The sequence below is a fragment of the Triturus cristatus genome, chromosome 2_2 (assembly GCF_964204655.1).
Source record: "Triturus cristatus chromosome 2_2, aTriCri1.1, whole genome shotgun sequence".
Lineage (NCBI taxonomy): Eukaryota > Metazoa > Chordata > Amphibia > Caudata > Salamandridae > Triturus > Triturus cristatus.
Window position 1 is genome coordinate 706,414,727 of NC_140582.1, and position 22,393 is coordinate 706,437,119.

The 22,393-nt window shown below is 40.2% G+C and overlaps 1 protein-coding gene across 1 annotated transcript in view; it reads right to left on the minus strand.

Moving 5' to 3' along the window:
- The window catches only part of LOC146862667 (uncharacterized), a 457,539-nt gene that overhangs the window by 35,473 nt on the left and 399,673 nt on the right, over positions 1-22,393 (minus strand). Inside the window, exon 30 of the mRNA XM_085641888.1 lies at positions 12,734-12,940. Coding sequence (XP_085498014.1) covers positions 12,734-12,940 — 207 coding nt within the window. The remainder of the gene's footprint in view (positions 1-12,733; positions 12,941-22,393) is intronic.

Consider the following 22,393-nt stretch of genomic DNA (forward strand, 5'->3'; position numbering starts at 1 on the left):
ATCGTAAATTAGCTGTGAAGAATTCGCAAATTTCTTTACATCCAAGGCCTCGTCCTTGGAATGTGAGCTTAAGACAGCAGCATCTTCATGGGAGGCTTCACAACCAAGTGATTCATCAATGCTCAATCATCCAATGCCCAAAAACGAAGCTCAGTGGTCCACTTTAAACTATATGACCAGAACGACATCCTTAAAACCGTATCGGCCATTAAGCCTAACAATCACTTCAACGATCCACTTCCTGCAAAATTTGTGCCGTACATAGACCAGAAGATCATCCCCAGTGGGACATCAATAGTCAATGATTCCCTGTCTCAAGGATCCTTCCCAGACTGTCTAAAAATGGGACAGGTCATTCCCATAAAAAAAAACGACAGAGAAACCCACTGAACCTAGCAATTTTCGGCCAGTATCCAACATTCCCCTATTAGCTAAAGTGATAGAAAAATGTGTTCAGCAACAAATAAGTCAGCACATATCTAAATTCCAACTACTAGACGATTGCCAGTCAGGATTTAGACCAAATAGTAGTACGGAAGTGGCAATTCTGTATGTAGTAGATGACAAATTACTCGCTCTGGACCAAAATAAAGCATGTCTGTTAATCCTTCTGGATTTATCATCTGCGTTCGACACAGTTAACCGCAAAATGTTGCTAGAACGACTGCAGAACAGGATGGGCTTTTCAGGGAACATTCTGGAATGGTTTAAGTCCTACTTGAGGAACAGATCACAAAGATTTCTGGTGAATAAGAACCTGTCAACATCCTCCCCCATTCAGATACGGGTTTCACAAGGATCAACCCTGTCACTATTCAACTTATATGTGGAACCACTAACGGATATACTCCACCGTGCCAACATCCTTTTCCACATGTACGCTGATGACACTCAGATTTACATTAAGATTTCCTCTTTGGATGAGATCAGAACAATGAATTAGGTTCTAAGGGCGACGATGCAATGGTTAACAAGCAATCAGTTTAAACTAAGCGCAAAAAAAACAGAATTCCTCCTAATTTCCCACACCAAAAGCCCGCCCATTATAAAAGAATGGACCAACTTGATCACCGCTCTCAACTGACCCCAATCATCGTGGAGTCAAGCAAATCTCTAGGAATCACTGTAGACCAAAGTTTAAACATGCAATCACACGATTGAGCCAGAGATGGGGGGCGGGAGGGTGGTAGATGTTTTTCGATTGTTTTGTTCATATACAAAAGCAATGTTTAAGATAAACCTTGAAGAACAAGATGATTGTGTTGACCGAAAATCAATAAAGATACGTTTAAAAAAAATGAAGAATACCCCCCCAAAAAAATTCAATCACACATCAACACGTTGGCTAGAAATGCAAGATTTCACCTGAGCTATATTAAGAAATTGAAACCGTTCATCGAAACTGCAGACCTCAAAATGGCAGTTCAGGCATTAGCAATCTCAAGGATCGAATACGGATGCACAACACTTTCTGGGCTCCCAAAATTGCAACAGCACCTCTAAAAGCCTGCCTCAATGCAGCAACAAGGCTCATAACATGTTCAATAAAATTCGACCATATCCCTCCTCACCTGAAAGCGCTGAATTGGCTACCTTATAAAGCCAGAATTCAGCTCAAACTGGCGTGTATAACACACAAAGCTCTACACCTCAAGTCACCAAGATATCTAGCACAGAAATTGGAGATTTCGGGGGGAAGCAGCAATCCAGGAGTGCCAGAGACCTAATGTTGAAGCCACCGATTTTCTGCACAAAAAAAAACTTACAACAGAGCGTTTGAGAATATGGAACTCGCTACCTCCAGGCATCAGAAGGTTACCCAACTACGCAAGATTCAAGAAAGAAACCAAGATCTTTGTAATGAGCAAATTCCTACTGTAACCATTACAGAGCATCCACACAAGATTTGCCCAAATCCTCTTGCTTAAAGGCACAAGTGCTTTTTGCTAAGAACTCATTTCATTTGTTTATTACAGGTTCTTGCTTCCCCTGTTGACATGGTTCCTCTAGTCTTACATTCTGCGAATGTGCTGAAGTATTTATCAAGAGAAGTGGCTATGACATCTTTGAACTAGCCTTTAATATATTATATGCTATACAGAATATTGTACTGTAAAAGCTATCATGTCCTGTACTGTGAAGCGTTCTGATACCCTACGGGGTCAAGTTTGCGCTATACAAAACACTGAATAAATAAATAAAGTGTGGAAGCACTTCCCGTGCAAGGACAGAATGCCATCACTCACAATGAAGTTAGCCAATGGTTGAAGTGGGCTGTTTCATTCCCCTATGCTGTACTGGGCGGAAGAAAAATGTGAATGACCATGTAATGGAGAGGGTTGGCTAAAGCCCATATAAGTAAGCATATATACATAAAACTATAATAAAATCAAAAGATTTTTGCTAACAACAGGCTTTAAAAATCCCCCTGTAAGTCCCGGAACCAGAGTGATGCCACACCTTGGATTTTTAGGTCGTGCCTCGATCGATCTGTAGTATCCTCTTCTATGGGCTCTGGTACACCCACCGATCGCCATTGGTTGTTTCATGTTGCATTTAGAAATGTTGGCTTGTTATAGGTGCTTTTCTGCAAATGTCCCTCCTTTGTGTGCTTTGCTCTCTTTCCGGCAATTTCACCCAGAGAACCTTCTGTTTGGCCATCACACTGTATAGCGTGTGATAGTCCCCTCTCTCTCCTCCAGTATGGGCATTGCAGCCTTTATACAGCTTGGTTCCCTCCCAACTTGCCTGCTCCCAGCTGACTGGGGCTTATAAGTGCTCCACCTTATAGTTTTGTTGGCCTGCCTTGGTAACTAGTGCCTTGTGTACTTAGATGAATACAACACTTGTTAGTCTAATACCAACTGGAGTTAAATATATGTATTAGAATGTTTCTTTCTGAACTTCTGACATAAAAGCACTGTAAAAATATTTTCTCCTTGCTAAAACATCTTATTACGCCCTAAAGCAGCGAGGTGTGTTTCTTTTTTTTTTAACCAACAGAAATGCAAGAGTGACATCAAGTGGTCTTCTGTGGGAACACATTCTATTGTTACATCAAATTAAACCAACTATCTTCATCAGACAAACGCACTGTAAGTTATTTAGACTCTATTCTATATGCAGCGGTCCTCTCTGGAAGCCAATGGAGAGATCAGACTGACTAGTTCTGTCGCTTTTGTAGAGGCCATTTTTTAGAAAGTCTGCTTTTGACATCAACATCATATTCTCCATGATCAAAGGTCTTTTTTCTGGAATGCAGGATCCTCCTACCTCCTTTCTCATACACACTCATAGAACTGCAATGTCACCTCTCTTTCTTGGTAATAATAATCAAAAACACCATAGAGGTGCACTCCCTAAACACGTATGACCCAGCAATTTACTATTTACATGGTCATGCATGAGGTTATCTCAATACAAGTTTCAATTCGTACTTGTCGCTATTAAAATGTCTCCAAACGTCAATGCCCTACGAAACATATTTTGAAAATCCTTTTGATACCCACTTCAAGTACCCATAAAGATATTTTTTTATTGTGTCAAAAGCGAGTATGCAAACCACCTAGAAGAATCCATTTCAATGGGAAAAAGTCACTATGAAATAGGCAAACATAATATATTTGACAGTTCGCAAAAAGCTGTTATGGAATACCCCAAATGATAAATTGCAATTCAGTGGCATCAGATTTCTTGCCGCGGTTTATACTGTCCAACATGACCTCCATATTTAACTTTGGTGTCTCAGTAATGTAATTCCCCTGTTCCTGTCTTGGACTGTTCTGAACTCATTTGCAATTTTGTATTTCACTACAATACAACACAACACTTCTTCTTGGGAGGTTTTTGTGAATGTCCTACCCTTATTGTTTGATATTTTCTAATGTCACTTCCGAGTCTGGATTGAGCCTGTTACAGGTCAAGATGAAGATCCCATATCTCACGAAAAATTCTGACTTTTGGGCTACATTTATCGCCAGTCTGTCATATGGTCTAACAAAAGCTGCTAACAAAAAATGCACACAAGACTTTCAAAAGTGCACTTGGTGCTTCATGCTCCTTATGTAGCCTCCCAAACTGCATACAATACTAGTACTCAAGATAAGTTTTACAGATCTGACCACTATAGTCTGTTGTGAACAAGATGCTAGAGGCAGGTAAGAAGATTTCAAGATTTATTTCTTAACTGGACCATCAGGCAGAGCAGCCGCAGCATCGACCTCAGCTCAACTGACAAATCCCAACTCTCGGTACAGAACTCTCACGCAGTGAGGATCTGCACCGATGAACATTCTCAGGGAAAGAAAGCATGAGCTACTACATAGTCCACATGGGAAAATAAGTAACCCTGGGTGTAGTTCGCGTAGTAGCGCTACGCGTAGCTACGCAAAGTGCACTTCGCACTATGCGAGATACGCGTAGCACTACGCGACCTGCGTAGTGCGCTGTTCGTGATGATTGCACAGTGCCAGATGCTTGTCTGCACTGTGCAATCATTGAAAACGGCATCTTGCACAGTGCGAGCTGTCGTTTTCTGCCGCTCAAGTAGATTTTTACTCGAGCGGCAGCTTTCTCAACGCGGACTGGTAGTTTCTCATCGTGAGCGGTCGCGAGCATACGCGACCACTCGCAATGAGAAACCTGACCTCCCCGTGTTGAGAATCTCGCTGGGAGGTTTATTTTCCACGCTCGCGATTGGCAACTTGATGTTGCTGATTGCGAATGAGGAAAAAGTCTCGCCGGGATGTCATTTTGCTCGCTCGCGGTCGCCAACTTGACGTTGAGGACCGCGAGCAAGCAAAAAATGCCAACTACGCTACGCATTTTTGCACTATGCTACATGCAATTCGTGTAGCGCAAAGTAGCACAAACTACGCAAACTACGCGAGCGTAGCGTAGTTGTCTGCCCAGGGTCAAAAATAAGACTACCAACTCTGTGTGGCCTCCCGCAGGACCTGCAGTACTCCTACTGTATCTGCCTGAATTGTATTAAATACTTCAAAGGAGGCCTTTACAAGTGCACAATATATTCCAGACTAGTGTAGAACTGGATATGTGCAATCCGAAATACATTCTCTAGAACTGGACAGAATACACCCCAACGCCTCAGGAACTAGCCACAGTACTTCACATGACCTCCAGAAGTAAGCACACTACTCCAAATGTTGGCTACGGAACCGCATTTAATACTCCAAGTGAGGCTTATAGAACTGGAAAAAAATCATGTGAGGCTTCTAGAGGCTTGCAACTGGCCACAAGAGGCTTGAAACTGGCCACAATGATTCATACATAACCCAGAGAACCAACAACTATGAGGCCCTGCAAATAGATATACTACTCCTTAAGTGACTGCCAGGCTTTAATCAGATTTTATTTTTTATCACTTCTACCTGTTTCCATACTCCTTACTGCTCAATCCCTTGTTCCATACTATATTTTTTCTGATGTTTTTCTGGATCATCATGAAAAATCTCTTAAAAAATACTCATCAGTGCAGTCCTTGAACGGGATCATATCTGGGGGGACACATACCTGGATTATGTTGTCTTTAGATTTCGTTGACTATGATGTCAGCTCTGCGAAGAGCATAAAAGTGTTAAGGAATCGGTATACTGAACAATGGGACTTCAGCTTTGAGTTTATATTGAGAAGTGGCGGGTCTGTAGTGTCTTTCTGTTGCAGGGTTCATTTACGTTTGAAGGGCAGGGTAGAGAACGTGCAGACACCAATGTTTTCTTCTCCGTGTTGAAGGCGGCTGGTATATTCAAATGTCTTGGTATGTAGCAAACATATTATAGGGTGAGAGAAGAAAGGAGTGAAAGGAGTAGAACCATAAAGAGCCCAAGTGGTCAGGTATGGTAATTAAACTAAAAGTAGCTGGAAACATTTTATCAAGACTACTGAACTGTGGAAAATACATTTTACTTTATGTTACGTTGTAGGTGTGCTTTTCAAGCACCACCATTGAAATGGCCTACTGTTGCAAGAAGTTAGGGATTCTGCAGTGCAGAGAGTGGGCAACATTCACCTAATTAGAAGGAGAGAGGAATATTTTAGGGTGCATTCAAAAGAAAGGTGGTTATTCATCCTTTTGCGGGGGAGCAGAGATGTATTGTGTGTTTTGCGGCCATCTGAGAGAAATAAAAGCCCTTGTACATCTTTAAAACCTAGGAATAAAGATCTCCCACAGATGGGTCAAGGTAAGATTCTTTGCTGCTGGTACAAGCTCCGACCACCATGATCTCTGTTATTGAGAGGATAGTGTTTCATTTATTACAGCACACCAAGTGTTCAGGGGTGGCTCCTCCATTAGGGCGGAGGAGTGTTGCCCACTGCTTTCTCACAGTGTGAGAAGCAGAAACATAAAATGGTAAAACTACCATTTTATGTTTCTGCTTCTCGCACTGTGAGAAAGCAGAAGGGTTTAGTTGGGAGCGGGCGGGTGGGCCGGTCTGCTCTAGGGCAGGGGAGAAGTGGCTTGCCCACTGCTGAGGGCACTGACTGGTCGACCCTCTGGGACCGACCAAACCAGTCATGCGCACTCTGCCTTTTCTCCATGTAGGCTGCATGCAGCCTACATGGAGAAAATGGCCTCCCCATAGGTGCCTGGCTGGTCGGCGTCCCAACCAATCACAACGCTGCCATTGCAGCATTGTGATTGGCTTAGGGGAGGGAGACTGCCTGCTTCATGTTCCTGCCAGAAGGAGGAGAGCAGGAAAACGCGGGACTTTAAAAATGTATTAAGACCCCCTTCCCTGCGTGACACTCCCGCGCAATCTCCCCCACCCCGCCGCCCCCGCCCGCGATTAATGCTGGCTGCAACTGCCAGTGCTGAACTGCGTGCAGGCAGAAAGGTTTACTAGCTTTGCAACTGCTGATGATTATAGGTTCAAACGCAGCCGAGTGTTATCAGTTTCACTGTGTAAAGAATTTAAAAACAGATGGCTGAGCACAACAAGCTAAAGTGTGTATGGATTCAAAAGTGATGGAAAGATTTACAAGTCACTGTGTCAAAGCCAGGACACTTTTATGGGTAACTAGCTAATACATTTAAACAAATCGAATGTTTACCTACGGCTAACTTGTCCAATTGTTTTTTCCTCTTTTCTTTACTCTGAAATGACGTACACTTCCTTCTATCATGCACACCCAGCAACATATTGAATATTCTTCTACAGATGATTTTTTGTTCAGTTGTTTCCCCTTTTCTTTTCTCGAAAATGTAATACTGTTTTCCTGTGATTCCCCACGTTTTCAGTGAAATGGACTTCTACAATGTTTCACTGTAAAGAGACCTAGCGGCATATTTCCTAGCCCCTATCACTGCCACGTCACTTTTCACGACGTTCTGGTGGCTATAGGGGCTTCGCGTTATTAATGGGCAAGTTCTTTACGGACCCATGCTGGAATAGGCCTTTTGCTGATTCCAGGAATTGTTTTGGAGCAGTGGGATCAAAGTGGCTTGAATGTGTGTGAAGTTCAACACCCGCTCCAGAGACTCAGTGCAAATATCCCCTGTTTTTAGGTCTCGCCTAGCGAACACAGCGCATGTGCTGCTTTCGCCTTGGCGAGACTATTGTTGTCGGTTTGGTTTCGGAAGGGAGACAAATCATGTGTGCGCATGGACAAGCGATGTGCACGCGCATGGTGTCTCCTCTCTGGCGTCTCCTCTGAAGGGGGACAGGAAATGTGCACTCTGTACGCATGCACATCTCCTGTCCCCTTTCATCCCTGTTAATTTCACAACTGTCCCCAGGCTCTTACAGTGAACCAAAGCGTTGCTTGTTTGTTTCAGCAGCGGTATCGGCTGGTGCAAGAAAACGAAAAAGCAAGACGGAGGTAATTAATTTAGCAATTCGGGAAACGGGGAGAGGGGAAACAAAATTACATTTGGCAAATTAATGTGTGAGTAAGTTCAGGACGGCCAGTGGGTGCTTAAATCTACAGCACCATTAAAGTCAAGGGCCATTTATGTCGGATGATTGGGAAAAGAAGGTTTGACAAACTGCAGATTTCTAATCAATAATAATAATAAACAGGGCAGCAGAGCGCGTCGCGGCGGGGCAAACATGCCTGCTCTGCTGACATCAAGTGGTATGTAAGGGCTTCGCCAGCAATTGGAAATCAGCGCCGAGCCTACGCTTTTATAAAAGTGCAGCTTGATTTTACGGAATTCCTGTCACTGAAGAAGGGAAACAAGGAACGTTAACCTGGAAAATGTGAGAAGTGTTCATGTCAAAGAAAGACATTTCCAATGAAAACACACACATAAATGCCTCCGTATCAGCGCTATGTTTTACATAACTTAAAATTATAAAGATCGTTTGTTTTAATATTTTCTAGAATTTTGGAGCAGTCGGGGTATTTGGGCATCCTGTCAGCATGTGTTAGTTCATACAGCGTGGCATGTAAGCTAACCCATGCATGCACAGCACTGACCAAAAAGGTCTGCGAAACTGGTACTAAACACATTTGCTACCGGCGACCTTTTTTTTTTTTAAGCTGCAGACAGGGCTTTACATGGGATGAGAAAACTAGGGGGTCTCTCAAAGGGGCGTGGCCGGTGTAATTAAGGGTGTGGCTTAAAAGCATGTAAACTAAAAAATCTGTGCTTAGCATAGTGTGCCGCCCGACTGGTAAATTTGCTGCTTATGTCACTGCATCCAGATAAATAATACAAAAAGTAACAATACACCTACAGCAAGCCAGGACTATTGGCTTTGCCAATAGTTGTTAGGTGCACAAGCTAAATAAGCAACAACTTTCTTCGTTATACAGCATATTGAAAATGCGTCAGTTCTGAAATTATGAGACTGTGAAAAAACTATAACGAGTCTCTTTGAAGTTAAATCAAAGGCAGCAAATGGTGGTACTGCTGCAGAGTTAAACAAGCATTTGCAATGCAATAGGTCTCGCATTTACGCGAGTTTGAGCTAATGACATTGCAATTAACAATGCCTTTTATATTTGTTTTCGTTTTAAAAACATAAATAAAAGGCATTGTCATTTACAATGCCAATAGCTTTAACTCGTGTAACTACAAGACCTATTGCATTGCAAATGATTGTTCTGTGTTGGTTTCAACTGAATATCCTTATGGCGCTCATCAAATATCTGGCACAGAAGCTCTATGTTGAATCACATAATATCTGATTGTAGTCGCTATGATTTTATTTGTGTAGTATGTGCTGAAGATATTCATTAGAAAATAGCGCTGCAGTGCTTTTAATCCATCCAAGGCGTGAGAGCTGTTTTATGGGAAAGATTAAAATAGTCTTCTCATAGTCTATTCTGAATGAAACAAAAGGCAATCTCGAAAAGGATTGCATAGTGTAAGAAATGTAATCCAAAAACAGTATAATAATTTGAAGGTGAAAGAATCCGAAGCTGTTAAAAGATCTAACCTGAAATTCAGGTATTATTTGGGTATCAGTAACAATGTATAAAATCCTAACTGATAGGTGTACCATAGATGCAAACCAGAACACAGAATTCCACCACTCTTAACAAGTGACAAGAACCTTTGTTAAACCACAAATAAGGATGAGGTTGTTTATAGATATCCTGTGTTTAGCATGCAGAAGACAGTCCTTAAGCATGTAAAATGCACAAGCTATTTTAGTTCATGAAGGGACTAGGTGTCATCTGCAGCTTCAAAAAGGTGTGCCCCGATCATGTGCTGAACAGAATGGGTGACTTCCTAACTGTAACCAAATATTCTGGCCTTAGCATTCGAGGCATCAACCTATGTAAATCAAAACAATTTAAAACATAGACGAAAGGTGACTTAAAGACCATGGACTTAATTTATTGGTGAAGTCAAGAAAAATCAGAGGTCAGATGCCAAGTGCCAGGGCGATCATGTGCTGGACCTGCTAGCTCCAGAGAGGAATGTCCTCCTACATTTTCCGTGGACTAAGAACTGCTTCATAAATTGCTGCAAGTATACTACAATAAGCAGCCAGCAGACTCAAGCCTTGTTGACTATGCTAGCCTCGCAATCAATTATAATTGCCTGTTTATGACATACTAGGTTGGAAAAGATAGACTTCGTCCTACTAAGATCTACTCTGCCAGGTACTAAGCTCCCTTACGCAAGCTTCAAACACTTTAGCCCCTTTGGAGTATGTCCACATCCCAAAATGACCACAGTGTCGATGCTAAGAGCATGCCAGGCTCTCACAGTTGTGATCCACTGTTGATGAAAATGGCAGTAGCAAAGCTGATGAAGAAGGAAAACCTCTGCATGATGCTCAAGCAGGACACAGGGGATGGCCACTTCAATCAATGAGAAAGAGAAGAAGAACTTAAGGCACAGGGTATCAAAGGCCCAATTCACAGAAAGCCCTATTGAAATACTTAACAGTGCTAAGAAGATCACTGTACCAGTCAGGCTTCTAACTAGATCCGTGCTTGCATGGGCTTCTCCATGAACCTACACAAAAAATAGCTATACGCTAACTTGGATCACACTGCTAAATAAACAAGACAAATCATGTGCTATGACTCAGCAAGCACATTGCCTTAAATGTTTTAGAGAATTTCCTTGAAAGTAATATGTTTGCCCAATAATGATTTAGCCGGCTGACAGCTATCAGTCCATTAAAACCCTCCCCCAGTCAATAAATTACAGAAGGTGCCTCTACAAACTTGGGCAAAATCCTCCAAACTTCAAGGCAACTTGCCAGGAAGAGCTGCAGCAAACAAACTGAAGTAACCCTCTACCTGGCCTGATCAGCTCAAAAGAAGATGTTTTCCGTGTTGAAAGGAATATTGTCTTTCTCTTACATAGATTTAATCTATATCAACATTTAAGTTTCTATTTTTGACAGACGAGGTTCTGTCTAGATTTAATCTATGTAGACATTCAGTTCAAAGAAATATCCAGTATTTTATAGTTAGATTTAATTCAGCCGAATTGAATTTTATTTCATAAGCTAGACAATGAAATATCTTAACATGTGTAAATACATGACTGCTAAAGGACTTTCGAAAGAAAGAAGAAAAGAATAACCCTATGTGAGAAACCAAATCCAAAAAACAGGGAACACTGTGGTCAATTGTGTGAGTATATACAGTGTATTGTTTATTTTATCAGGAAAACAGCCAAATCTATTTCATAAAGTGAAACACACAGAGGTAACTTCTCAGTGTGTTGTTCACAAATGGGTCAGGTCTTTCTTTCAGTTTGTTGAAGGCATTTCAACCCTTTTCCAAGATAGGGTCTCATCAGGACTGTAATAAACCTGGGGATGGCTGAGTATTGGAGGTGGTCTCATCAATTAACATGAGGACCACTGGGATGTAGTGTTAAACGGGGGTCTTGGCAGGCTAACGTAACAATTTTCACAGTTGTACCGTACTTGCAGAGTAAGTTACTTTAGACTGGTGGTCAATTACCGCATATCTCTGACCAGGAGAATGCGTTTTTTGACTACTCGGGGACCAATCTGGCCAGGTTTTACGCAGAGCTTTACCATATTTAAATGTGTTATACTCGCAAAAGCCTCCAATTACGTGTATATTAGGATCATGTATGGCAAGATTATGTCTCCTACAAAGTGGTCAATGATTCCACCAGTCGCAAGTGCTAAATCTTTACTGACATTTTAGTATATTCTCAAATAAAGAAGCCGTATGTGAGCCTCAAAATGCATATTTTGTCTGTTTTGGTACATTAATTTTACCTAAAAACTATTGAAATTACTGACAGATATAGCCCTCAATATTTGAAGGGTATCTGAACTGGAGATGACATTATGGAAAATGTCCTTCCATAAACCTAAGATCAACAGTGGTGTAATGCAAAATGATGCCCCCCCCCTGCAGAATGTGATGAGTGCCCCCTACGTTGCCCATATCTGACAGATATACATTGGCTTTGAGCTAAATGGGGCTTCCCTGAAGGCTTGCGTGTAGGGGATTACATTACACCCCTGAAGATCAACAAAGCAGCACTCAAAGATTTTCACAGAACCTGAATAGACTAAATCCGGCAATACACAAATAGAAATGTAAACATAAATGATACATTTAATAAAAATATTATACTAGTAATAATGAAAACAGTGTCTGTTACAGGAAGGGGTTTTATAAGGAGTGAAAGAGTTTAAGAAAAAGTCAAAATAAACTCCTACCCTCATCCTCTCGTCTCTCTACTCCTAACAGTCCTAACAAGCAAAAAACACTAACCATACTAGCAAGAGTATAACAAGAGTAGAGTAAACCAAATAGCCACACACGTGTAGGCTTTGACCAAAAGTCTGATATTTAAATATCAAAACAGCCTCCTACTCTCCAGATTACACGATTATTAGAAAACATGTGCCACACATTTTAATCTGTAATTACCCAGATAGAGGAAGAACATTTAGATGTATATTCTAATGATAACCTGCCTAGTCCATTTATTCCAAACAATGAAGTACAACAGATACAGTTGATTTGGCATCCAACCTCTACATCTAGCGACCTTTACTACAAATATTCCCACCTACATTAACTTTTTTCTGACAACCTTGTTTTGACATAAGTCTACGGAAGTAACTATGTTTATCCAACTTCTCAAAAGTAAAACCCATTCAACTGTTTCAGAGATTAGAGAGATTACTAAGCAGTCAAACATGACAGTAGATTTGTGATGTCTTGATAAATAAAGTTGAAAGCAACATCTTTTAAAATGTATGCTAATGAACAAGGTGACACTAAAAAGAAATGCCAATATTGAGATTACCATTCCAGACTCCAAATCCCAAAGGGTTACATAGCTGATCTTGTCATCGTCGCTGTAGTTGGATAGTGCCAGGTAGCTGCCGGTGTATGTCAGGGCAGCATGATGTAAAAAGAGCATTGATGTCCTGCTCTCAAGCGTGTGCATGTGGGTCATTGTTTCCAGACTGAAAACACAGAGATGGTGCGCATAGTATGAGCACACTATAACCTGAAATTAAGAGGACGTTGATATGTTTGACACATAACCCATGAAAGCGTGTGCATATTTTTACAGTTGGTCACATATCTGTATGATTTTTAAGTTATTCAGTATATTACAAACACACACAAAATACACCATAACATTTTTACTGTTAAAATACAAACTACGCACATTACTAGTTACTCAATACGAAATTTAAAAATGGCACAATTTTAAAACAAACTTCATTGGTAAACCAGCGACCTTAACCAGAATCTTTCACTACATATTATGCATTGAATTCAAGACCTTGCAACATAATTAACAAATAAATCATGAAACAGTGTTTGTACATCGTGTAGTCAATGACAGCACACCTTTTCTTGGTTAGAGGCCACCATGCACCACTCACTTATAAAAAAAAAGCCTTTATTTGGTTAAAACAAACTGGTAAGACCAGGGCCTGGAAATGAAGTTTGATAACACACTGTTAAGGAACACTACAATCAAGGTTTGAACTGGAGCCAGCCAATGACGTGTATTCTTTGATAAAGCAACACTCAGCCTTATTACTTCTTGAGGAGGCACACTACTTGGGCCCATGGTTTCTTCAATTGCCCAAACCAATCCTGTCAACTTAATCAAAACTAAACTAAGATCTCACTGCAGGTACGAATAGTAAAATGTGTCTCACGATCACACAATGCTGGCTTTAAAGTATACCAATCGTAAACTGATAAGATATCTTCAATTCTTTTGAATCTTTTCCAAGACATTGGGACTTATTCATAAACGGAATTTCTGATATAAACTAAATTTATAAGTTTCAATAAAATCAGGAAGACTCAAGAGTCACATATAATGCTTGATCCTTGGTGCTAGTATAAAGTTGTGGATCCGTTTCTGCCTGTACTCGTGAGGCTCCTCTAGGCCGAGGGCATTCTTCAGGATTTTGGTCCCTTTTAAGAGGTCATAAAATTGATTTCCTGTTACTAGTCATATATTTGCAAGACATTAGGCTGTAGTCAAAAAGAAAAAGGTTATTTATCTCTTACAATTAGTGCATTTCATATCCGTACCTCGGAGAAACACTCAAAATGTCATATGAATACAATAAAGCTTTCTGGAGAATTTCTAAAACGTGAAAAAAGTACAATATCAGTACTTCAGCACAAGGGATCACACTATTAACAAACATGTATGCTTATCTTTGACACCTGACACATAGAAAAGCACACAGGAATATGTCAAAATCCATTGAATTTCTGTATATGGCTCACCACAACAAAAGTATGAGAGGGCTAGCTGGCTAGATTGGTTCACAATGGAGGTCCACTTTAAAATCTCCTTTGTGTTATATAGTGTTAGATCAATAGACAGATGTAAGAGCTTGCTGACTTATAAGTGCACCCTGTAACCTACACCCTCTCTATCATAACTAAACAGTGCAGGTACGATGAATTGAGCTTCATGTAAATAGGGGAGTTTGCACCATATGGCAGATCAACTCATAATGAGCTGTCGGTGCATGTCTGAGAAGTCAGTGACTCAATCATGTACAACTCACTACAATAGCGGTGAACCTTTCTCTATAGTCCACCTTAACTCTGTCATCTAAATGTAAATAAACTCAGGGTAATGACTGAAGCTAAGAGTTGGGAGCAAATAAATAACAGAGATAGAAGAATGTGGACTAATAGCTAATAAATGACAGAACATTTGTAAGGGTTGTGAAAGAGTGTAGAAATTTGGGGATACTGCCTGTATTGAAATGATGGCTACTTTCAGATCAATATGTGGGCTTACATTAAGGGATTCCTTAATTCTAGGGTTAACACCCATCCTTCAGTTTTGTTATCTATTTGCTCTGTTTTATTGTTTTCACATTCATACTCTTTTGCTCATTGAATAGTAAGATAACTTTGTTTCCCTGAAATTGCCTGAATTGTCCAACTCCCTTTTTTTTCGCCCACCTCAGGCTCCCTTCCTCCCCTCTGAAACACAATGCAAGATATGATATTTTGCCAAACCATACACTCTTTTCTCTCACTTACTTTGTTGTGAAAAATGAAATGTTGAGCTGCAATGGATGAACATTGAATCACATTATTGAGTGGCCTTGACTCTTGGATTTATAGGAACGTTAGTTATTGTTTCTTCTGTGCTGTATACATTTCTTGTTAAGAGTTTATGTCAGCAATAGGCACTTTAGTTGTATCTTGGACATCAAACAGGTAGCTGTAGTGCCTGCTAAGGTGATATGTACTGTGAAGCACTATCAGTCACACCAAAGAGAGGGATATAACTCTGCTATTGTGAGATTGTCCTAATTAAGGTTCGTTACTGGTCATTCCTATGTGCATGGGAAGGAGCAGATTATCACAGGTCGAGAGGCTGCTGATGTGAGAATTTTCTTTTGATTCAGTTGTTCTTGTAGAGACTTCATTCCATATCGAAGAGGCAGAAAACATTGAAAATCTAGAGAGAGCAGAGTCTGGAGAATTCAACAATGCACTGATTGTTTAGGTCATAGGGAACTGGGCAGATAAAGGCTAGCAAATGGCAAGAGTCGCATTGCATTTAGCTGACCTTTGACTTGGTCATGATGTGATTGAAGGACAAGCTGTGAATTCCCCGAGTGAGAGAGACTTGAGTGAAAGGTTAGGCGAAGTTATAGATGACATTTAGAATCAGATACTGGCCTCTAAAAAGCAAAAAGTTGGAAAAAGAGGAACAATTCCCACCGAAGGCACCGGCTAGATAAATAGTGGCAAAGAAAGGGTTACACACATATGCCTGGCTCAAACAATGGCATCAATATACTGAGATAGATGGAGAATTACAATTACCATTAGGTGGCATGCTCCACTTACCCAGACTTGAGAATTTGAGAAAGATTATGTACGTTTTAAAGCGTCAACCTAGACTCATTCAATTTGAGGCATTAAACCTATGGGAGCAAATAAGAAACATAGAAAGAGATTTGCATTTTAAACCTGCAATAAGTTTTATTCATGGCTAAACTTGCAGGATGATGAAAGGTGAAAAGAGGAGGTAGGATGCCAATGAGACAGTAGGTGCTTACTCTGCAATAGAATCCCACCCCTTAAAAGAAGACAGGAGAAGAGTCAGAAAGTGATGAGCATAACAACTTTTTAAAGGAGCTCCTAAGGTCCAGACCACCCTGTACAATGCAGTAGTACTGAAAAGAAGTCAAATATTTGGGAAACTAAATTGTGAAGGGAGCCATGTGAAGGTAGGCATTGATGTTGTGCTCAAAATGAGATTCCCGACCACACAGAGAGAGGTAGGAATGTTTTTGGGCATGGTTGGCTACTGCAGACAATGGATTACCAATTTTACCCCTGTGGTTGATGGAGCGCAACGTTGATCTGTTATTTGTAGGGGTGCATTATAACCTTGGTTAGTCCGCATCCACATATAATCTGTTGTCGTATTAACATTAGGGTATTAGAACGTAAATTGTAATAACGTGAAAGTGAAGTGCTAGATATTTTCATCATGTAATCAAAGAATTAACACACTAGGTGTACGTGTTTAGATGAATCATATACGTGTGAGTTGTATTCTTGACTAATAGACATTTCATATAAAGGCTCATATAATATGTGTATATTAATGACTTATCTATGCATGTATTTAAATGTGTGCACTTTTCCTACCTCATTTGGTTCTCCTGAGAAGAATAGCATGTACATTTTGAACCTGTTGAATCCTCTCCAGTTACCAAAGGAGATTGCAGTTGTGAAATGCGCTGCACATAAGAAGAGCAATTATTTTATCACTGGAGGGAATCGCTCTTGAGTCCAACACATTTTACTTGAATGAATCATGTACTGTGGAAGCAAAAGCAGTTTCAAGCATGTTATTGAACGCTGTGCAGACCATTAATGAGTTGAGGGAGTTACAACATGATGCCAGTGGATTTTGGAAAAAGAAATTGGAAAAGGCAGGATGTACAAAAAATACTAGTGACACTTGGGTGTTAAGTGATGGCAAGTTTGTATTACCCGAGTCTACGTTACCTGCCATGGTAAGACACATCCATGGCCCTACTCATGTAGATCAAGATGGTATAGTGGAGATGGTTAACATTCAAAATGTATTGGTACAATCCTTAATTTCGAAACATGGCAACAAGCTCATGACAGAGATGTATTATGTGTCAACAGCAAAATGTTAGCAAAAAGGTTGAGCTGACCATGAGTTGCATGGCAAGATCTGATGGCCCTTTCAACCGATGTAACCAGCTATTTGTCACTGTTTGTTTGTTTGCCCGTTGGATCTAGCCGTATTCCACTGGGAGGTGTCACAGTCTGACAGTTAAAGTTACTGACAGGGTGAGAGCCTGTATATAACTGCGCACCGTTCACAAAGTGTCTAAACCGACACTATATATCCTTTAGGCAAGTTGTACTTTTATTTCTCAAAGTTACAACTAACTTTTTTTCATGTGCGTGTCAATATGTACAATATAACATTATTACAATAATGCTTGTCAATAAAGATTAACATATTGGAAATTCACAGTGATTGTTGTTCATTATACTTTCATGAACATGTAAACAATAATGTGTAACATTAACAGATTTGTAACAACATGTATACAAATGCCTAATGCATTTCGGAACCAGCCGGTTCCTTCGTCAGGGGCCAATCTGAAACAGAAACAAACATATACGAATAAATGCGTAGTAGAGGGCTCAATCTCTTGTTTTTACTAATGGGAAAACAAGTAGTTTTGTGTTACCTGTGTAATGGTTCTATGAGGTGCACTCTGAGAGAAACAAAGAAACAGGCGTGAAATGGGCGTATAGCGTATGAATTAAAAGAGGGTTCGGTGTGTAAAGGGATGAGATCCCACGCTTACCTGAAGGTATGTAAGCCGCTATCTGCTTGAGAGAGGAAAAAAGAAAAAAGACAATGTAGGGCTCTAGTCGACTGTATGTCGTCATGCAGGATATGCATGAAATGTGCCGAATGTAATGCTAAGAGAGCTAAAAGCTGCTATGTCTTACCTCGATGTGGAGAGGTTGATAAATTTCTGTGGAACGAAAACGAAAAGAGAAGAATAAATAAGCATGAGAAATCGTGGGTGAAAAAATGAGAGAGTCGGACTATGGGGTAAGAAGCGCCATAAGGACCTTACCTAAGGGTAAGAAAATCGCAGAATGAACCGCAGTGCACCGCCAAAGGAGAGCGAGTGAAATGCGGGAAAATGTTCGCGCTATAAAGTGAGTAGAGACCCGGAAACGAAACCGGACCGAAAACAAGAAAGACGGACTGATACTGAAGTGGCAACAGGTCACGGCCAAAAGGACGCCATCTTAGAACAGCTTGAGAAGCAGATGCACGATACTGAAACCTATGGGGAGAATGTAATGAATATATATTTAAAAAAAACGTGTAATGAGAAAACGAACAGTGCGGTGTGTAGTGAGAGAAACTGGATGAATGCAATGACGAATCTGGGCGGAGAAACGAGAAGACGATAGCAAAAATATACCGGAGGGATAAACTAGTGGATAAGATACGAGAGTGACAAATGAGGAAATGAAAAAAGGGGAAATAAATGTTCAGTGAGAAAGAGTAAAAGAGAAAAAGTGAGGAAAACGATATGAATAAAATAATGAAATAATAATGGGGGATATGGTGAGGATGAAAAGAACTGTAACTGAATACAGCAACTCGAATAATACTGACCATGGGTGGTATCTCCACGGTAAAAACAATAGGCACAAATGATGATATTAATGTAGAGCAGGATATTGCAACCGGATAGTACCGGGAAAGAACATATTTGTATGCGGTGTATAAGTGCAATGGTAATCATGGTGAGTGTGATGGGTGGGCGAGATCCTAGAGGATGCAATGAATAGAGTGTCTGTGGATGTGTTTAGGGTATGGTAGTCTATATGTTAAATGAAACATGACATGTCTAGCCTGTCATTCAATCCTCTTGGAAGCATTGTGTCTAGGTATTTTATCCAGTAAACCTCCCTCTGCAATAATTTAAGGTGGTTGTTTACTCCATGTTGTGGTGGGATGTGTTCAATAATCTGAAACCTAAGTTGAGATATAGAGTGATTAGCTTCATTCCAGTGTATGGCCAGTGGGGAGTTTACGTTCTTGGTCCTGATTCGGCTTTTATGTTCTCTAAGGCGTACTTTGATTTTGCGTTCCGTCTTTCCCACATACATTTTGCCACAAGGGCACTTAATGGCATATACTACGTTGGTAGTATTACAATCACTGGTATGTCGAAGAGTTATATCTTTGCCTGTGGTTGGATGTGTTAAGACATTGCCCAAAATTATGTTGTTGCAGTTTGAACAATTTTGACATTTCAAGGTTCCTTTTTGAGGTGTTATTTTTTTGTTCGTTTTGGTTGGTGCTATAAGTTCACGGAGGTTTTGACCTCTTGTATAAGCATGCAATGGTAATTCCTGGAAAATGTTATTAAAGTCAGGTTCATTAGATAGAAGTTCCCATCTTTTGTTGATAATCTTCTTAATAGCTATTGAGCTCGTAGAAAATTTAGATATGAACACCACATTATTTTTTTCAGATGGCTTAGTAGTTGTGAGTAATTCTCTGCGTTGTTTTTGCATGGCTTTTTTTCACATTCATGTAGGATTTTTTCAGGATAACCTCTATGCTGATATTTCTCTTTGTACTCTGCGATCTTTGCTTTACAGTCCTGTGTATCAGAGCAAATTTGTTTAATCCTGATGAATTGAGAGTAAGGAAGATTGTTGATAAGACTAGTGGGGTGGAAGCTTGAATGTTCTAATGCATTGTTCCGATCCGTTGGTTTGATGTAAACTGATGTTGTCAAGCTGTGGCCTTCAGAAGGTTTGTTGATTGTGACATCCAAGTATTCGATGGTTTGTGCATGGATCTTATAGGTGAATTCAATCCTGGGATCATGAGAATTCAGTGTTACGATCATGTTCTCCAATAGTTGTTTGGAGTTTGTCCAGATAAGAAAGATGTCATCAATGTAGCGACAGTATGTGTAGATATTGGACCACCATTGGGGAATGTTCATGATGTATTCCTGTTCAAACAGCGCCATAAAGATATTGGCATACGACGGTGCCCCGGAAAAACCCATAGGGGTTCCCGAGAGCTGAGCATAGTACATCTCATCCCATTTAAAATAGCTATGGTGTAGACAAAAGTGTAAAAGCTGTAGTAGGAACACTTTATCTGCTGTGATGTCACCTCTTTGTAAAATGGCCCATTCAACCGCCTCCATTCCTGCCGTGTGGGATATTGAGGTGTATAGTGCCACGACATCTATTGTACAAAGTAGCCAAGAAGGTTGAATGTTAGATTGTATGTTGTCCAGTTTTGTGAGGAAATCCGTTGTGTCTCTCATATAAGACCACCAATTTTGTACGAACTTCTGGAGATAATGATCCAAATATCTTCCAATTGGGTCAAACAGTGACCCACATCCTGATACAATTGGTCTAAATGGTGGTTTTTGCAGATCTTTGTGTATCTTTGGTATCATATATAGATGGGATCTGCGAGGATTTGAAGTGGTGAGAAACTGTTTAGTGGATTCATCAATCCAACCCAATGTAAGAGCTTTGTCTAGAATGTCTTGTAGAATAGCTTGGAGCTGCATTGTCGGGTCTGTTTGTAGACGTAAATATATGTTTTGGTCATTTACGTGATTAGTAACTTGTTGTTGGTAAAATTCAGAATCCATAATAACAATGGCTCCTCCCTTATCAGCTGGTTGAATAGTGATTTTAGGGTTACTTGCTATGGTTTTAATGATGACTCTTTCGTTTTTGGTCAGATTTTGATGTTTGTTCTTAGTCAGGTTCAGGTTTTGTATATCTTTATTTACCATGATCTCGAAAGTGTCTAGCATCTTGTGAGACACTGGGGCTTGAAAGGTGCTTCTAGGTTTAAATTTTGTTGGTGTTGTAGTGGATTGAGATGGTTCTGGGGTCACAATATTTGAAAAAAAATGGCGGAGGCGTAACGTGCGCATAAATTTGAACAAGGCTACGTCAATTTCCAGGACATTCGTGAAGTTTGTTGGTACAAATGAGAGCCCTTTGTTTAACACTGCTTTTTGGTGAGGTGTTAAATCTGTGGAGGAGATATTGATAATTAGGGAATGTTCTTCCCGCTGCGTAGCGATTTTCCTCCCCTTTCCTCGCCTGGTCGGTCTGTGGTATTGGCTTTCTCTTTCTGTTGAGCTGGTGGTAAGCCTTGATCCGGAGCCTGTGACAAAAAAGACACAGCTCTCGTGGTTTGGATATGTTCAGTTGAATCCAAAGTTGATGATTGTTGACTGGAAATTGATGTACCTGGCTGAACTGGTGTTCTGGATGAAGAGATGTCTTTGTCAGTAACCAAACTTTCCTCCGAAGAATGAGTTGATGGTTTGCGTTGTTCAAATCTTTTACGAGCGTATATTTCGGCCCAGGTTTATACCTCATTCAATTTACAGTCAATGGTGTCTCTTCTATATTTTCTAAGTTTCCCCTCTTGAAGTTCTTTGCTGTATTTGTCAAGTTTTATGTTTAGACCTTCCAAGTTCATTTTCCATGTGTCGTGCTCTAACCTAAGTTGAAGTTCCCCTTTGAGTGTATTAATTTCTTCCTCGAGTTCTTTAATGGATTTTGAGAGTTCCTCTATGATTAATAGAATGAGGTCCAGAGAACATTTATTGAGGATTGAGTACCATTTATTCATGAAGGTTGGATTCAGATGAAAGCGAAATAACATGGGTTTTATTGAGAGACGCAGACCTCTAGGTATCCGCTTGGCCTTGTGATACTGCACCAATGTGGATGCATTCAGTTGCTGATTAAGTTGTCGTCTGGTGATGTATTCAAGTTGTTTAAGTTGCTGTGAGATTTAGCCGCTGTGAGTGTCCATACTTTTGACTTCCTGGATTAAAGCATAAATTTCCGTAGCTTGGTCAGACGTATAAACCATGGTCGTTGCTCTATTGTCCGTAATGTTTGTTATGGAATCAAAAGACATTTTTTATGTGGGTGCTACTCCTAATTGGACAAAATGGAGAATAGGAAGTTATGTAAAAGGGGGAGCACTCCTTTGATGGTCTGATTTTCCTTTTTAGACTGAAAATATACCGCGTGGTGCAGCAGTTGTGTAGAAGTTTGTCCCCTTCTACCAAGCAAAACAAAGTTACTGACAGGGTGAGAGCCTGTATATAACTGCACACTGTTCACAACGTGTCTAAACCGACACTATATATCCTTTAGGCAAGTTGTACTTTTATTTCTCAAAGTTACAACTAACTTTTTTTCATGTGCGTGTCAATATGTACAATATAACATTATTACAATAATGCTTGTCAATAAAGATTAACATATTGGAAATTCACAGTAATTGTTGTTCATTATACTTTCATGAACATGTAAACAATAATGTGTAACATTAACAGATCTGTAACAACATGTA